This window comes from Triticum aestivum, chromosome 3D (assembly GCF_018294505.1).
Source record: "Triticum aestivum cultivar Chinese Spring chromosome 3D, IWGSC CS RefSeq v2.1, whole genome shotgun sequence".
Taxonomy (NCBI): Eukaryota; Viridiplantae; Streptophyta; class Magnoliopsida; order Poales; family Poaceae; genus Triticum; species Triticum aestivum.
Window position 1 is genome coordinate 413,949,219 of NC_057802.1, and position 3,608 is coordinate 413,952,826.

Here is a 3,608-nt window from a genome sequence, read left to right on the forward strand (position 1 = left end):
CTATGTGGACTAATGTTTCATTGAGGTTTATTTAAAAGAATATCTCATAAGAATTGGATAGATTCGAGAATGAATAGCATAAAGATAAAGATATGCTTTGAGCTTCATATTGAATGGCAATTCCTATGGAGCATCAAGTGCATTGAATTTTATATGAGGAAATGTCCATAGTGATGCATGAAGTGTATTGGGTGGATTTAGAAAGAGTTCCATCAAAAGCCTCATGAATAAGTCATCATGGTATCCCTCTTTGGACACCCCAGATCAGCTCCAGGGTATAGGGGGCGGTCTCCGAGGTTCAGGGAAAAAGTCTCAAGATACCCGAGGTGCCCATGTGGTATTAGCTCTTAGCCGCCGTGTGAATCAAACTCGATGGAGTGTGTTTTGGGATTCTAATCCGGCCACTCATCGAGTGTGGGATCTTTCTTCGTGGCCTCTAGCGCGTAAAGGCGATCCTCCTCCTTCTCCTCGGCGATGAGGTCAGCCTCCTCCTCTGCTGCCTCCTTCAAGAGTGGACGACATGGCAACGGTGAAGAGCTATTCGAACGTGGCGATGGGGAGGGAGGTGGCGACTAGGCGGGACAAGAGCTATCCGGGCATGGCAATATGTAGAAAGGTGGAGGCATTCGAACTGAAGCTTGTGAGTTATTCGGCCAAGCCGACAACATATTTGTAGCCGTTGCTGCCAGGCAACGGAAAAATGTGGTGGGAAACATGATGTTAATGGCCACGGTAATTGGCACATAGCAGACCACCACTAATTGGCATGCTTCCCGGTGCCATGACATCAACAGTCTGCACTATTGACGGAGAGAGGAGATGGCCACGCTGGCCTTCTCTCATAAAATTGACGGTTATTATGTCGATCGGGCTGATATTAAACTATGTGAGTAGGGTTGCTGCAATGCGTTGGCTTCAATGCAGGCAACGCAACACACAAACAGGAGAGATTCCAAGGAATAACCGACATACGTACATTTGGTTCAATAAATTCAGACGGAGGGAACAGAAGCATACACAAGGACAGTTGCAATGCTTATTGAACAACTTTTTATTCTCACATTTCAGTGTACACAAGATTACACGGAAACATTAGCAGCCACAAGTATAACCGTAGTACTAAACCCTTGAGAAAACGACATCATCTCTTAATAATGAAATTAAAGAAGGGGGAAATTAACGCGACCCTCAACGTAAACGTAAGATAGAACGGCAGCTAATGTTTTGTAGTACACAACAGCCTGAACCTGAATACCTGATGCACGCACTGAACCTACGAACTGAAGAAACCGGTATATGCCGCCTCACCGCCTGCTCAGTATGCTAGTGCAAAAAAGGTTCTCTCCCTCGATCTCGATCTACCTCCCCTTGAGCTTGCCGTTGGCATCGGCCTCCTTGGAGTCCTTGGAGTTGAGCATGTCCCAGGCCTCGATCCAGGTGACCATGGCGTCGGCGAGCTTGACGAAGTAGGGGTCGATCTTGCCGAGCTTCTCCTTGACCTGCTGCGAGAGCGAGATGTAGCACTTCTGCACGGTGTCGCATTCCTTGGTCAGCTTCGCGGCCTGGAAGAAGGGGATGATGTCCTCCTGCCAGAAGATGCCCTTGTACTCCTTCTTCAGGTTCACGAACGGGTTGCTGGCCTTGCTGTGCCAGATGTAGGGCAGCCCCGTCTTGACGCCCAGCCCAAGGTGGTCGCAGATCACCTGCACACATACACAAATTATTCAGTAAAAAAAAAGTAATACTTACTTCAGTACAACGGATCAAACTCAAATACGATGTGTGTGTTTAGTTTAGTTGGTTACCTTGACGCACCAGCCGGCCCACATGTCGTCGTAGCGTCCGATGGGCTGGCCGTCGCCCATGAGGCCGAAGTACATGGCCGGGCCGATGAGCTCGCGGTCGAAGGCGAGGTTCATGCCGCACATGGGGAAGAGGGAGCCCTTGGGGATGGTCATGACGGCGTCGACGTACCTGCCGTTGCGCTCCCGCGGCTTGACCAGCTGCGTGGGGGCGTCGTAGTCGGGGATGTTGAGCCAGAGGCCGTGCGACACGGCGGTGGGCACGCCCTCCCGGAGGCTGAACGGGTAGCCGCGCACGAAGTCGGCGCCCTCCTGGTAGGGGTCGTACAGGGTGTTGAAGAAGAGCGGCGTGGAGGGGCAGAGCAGGTTCTGGATGTGCTTGGCCAGCGCGTCAATGTCCTTCCCCGTCGGGTCCTTGGCCACCTGCAATGCCATCGCAGGGTCACAGGAGACCAGTCAAACAACGTCTCGTATACTATGTGACTCCACTCCAAGAAGAGGTGATATGATAACGGAAGTGAAAAAGAAAGAGATGGATCTGGTGGCGGCACTCACGAAGCAGTCGTCGTCGATGGTGTAGACGTACTTCTTCTTGGAGACCATGTAGCCGAAGCAGCGGCAGGCGGAGTCCTTGAAGGAGATGCAGGAGGCCTTGGGGCCGAGGATGCGGTTGATGTCGTTGCGGTTGTAGAGCTCGTAGTCGAAGCCCTCGGGCACCATGACGGTCCTCGTGGGGTCGCCGTCCTGCACGATGATGAGGTGGTACGGCTGGAAGAAGGGCCTCCACATCTCGAGGAAGTCCAGGTTCCGGATCGTCGGGATGACGATGTCCAGCTCGTCCTTGAGCAGCGGCGCCATCGTCCCCGGCCCTGCCGAAAGCCTCAGATCCTCCTTCTCCCCGATCCGAGATGCGAGCAGAGGAAGGAGGAAGGCGTGTGTGTGTGGCTTCCGGCTCTGCGGGGGTGTGATGGGCGCTGAGAATGTGGAGGAGGAGGCGCCGTTATATAAGCTGCGGCGCGGGCTTCCTGCTCAGATCTCCACGCGGCCGGGCGGCAGTGGGAAGTGCTCCAGTGAACCGACGAGGGTGGCGCGCCGTGAAAGGCGGATCGGGATCGCGGCGTTGGAGTGCTGGCGGGAGAAAGGAGCGGCTGGCTCGGCGCGGTCAACCGCGGGCGGAGGGCCGTCGGATCCGGAGCCAACGCACGGATGTGGACGATCCGATCGTTCGGCACGTCGGCTCGTCTCCTCGTGTTTACCGAACGGCCGACTGCTCTGCGTGGCGTGCGCGGATCCGGTCAATGCTTACTTTCGCCGAACTTACTTGTGACGGCAACGGTAACCAACCTTTTGGAGTGGTAGTGGTGTCGGTGCAGCTGGAGTGCACAGTGTCCATTTGATTTCTTTCAAGTGTGGTTTTAAAGAAGAAAAAAAGCTCGTACGTTGAAAGTTAGGTCGTCCGGAATCTTCTCCGCCAAACTCACGTGGGGCGGGGTGTGCCGTGCGCGTCGGTGGTGTATTCACACCAAAGTGTTGAGTACTAGCGTATATTGCATCGTGTGTATACAATACACCAGCCATTTATTATTTTTGACCGATAGGGTGTATTGTTAACTTCTTCATCCATCAATGCACCAGTTGCGGTACTCTCCCTCGTCTAGTTTCAGATTTGACCGGTGAGTAAAATATACTGTACGACGCAGTAACTGATGACACAATTTTAATAACATTTCTGTCCCCCGCAAAAAGAAGTTAACTTTTCTGCCACTAGTTATACTTGTATCACACTACTCGGCTTTAGAGCAACTC

The 3,608-nt window shown here is 53.0% G+C and overlaps 1 protein-coding gene across 1 annotated transcript; it reads right to left on the minus strand.

Moving 5' to 3' along the window:
• Positions 1–1,033: 1,033 nt before the first annotated feature.
• On the minus strand, positions 1,034–2,823 carry LOC123079252 (UDP-arabinopyranose mutase 1). The gene is made up of 3 exons (XM_044501987.1): positions 2,358–2,823; positions 1,806–2,225; positions 1,034–1,703 (listed from the first exon to the last, which is right to left on the minus strand). The coding sequence occupies exons 1-3, from the start codon at positions 2,658–2,660 to the stop codon at positions 1,359–1,361; spliced, it is 1,068 nt and encodes a 355-aa protein (XP_044357922.1). The 5' UTR covers positions 2,661–2,823; the 3' UTR covers positions 1,034–1,358.
• Positions 2,824–3,608: the final 785 nt, after the last annotated feature.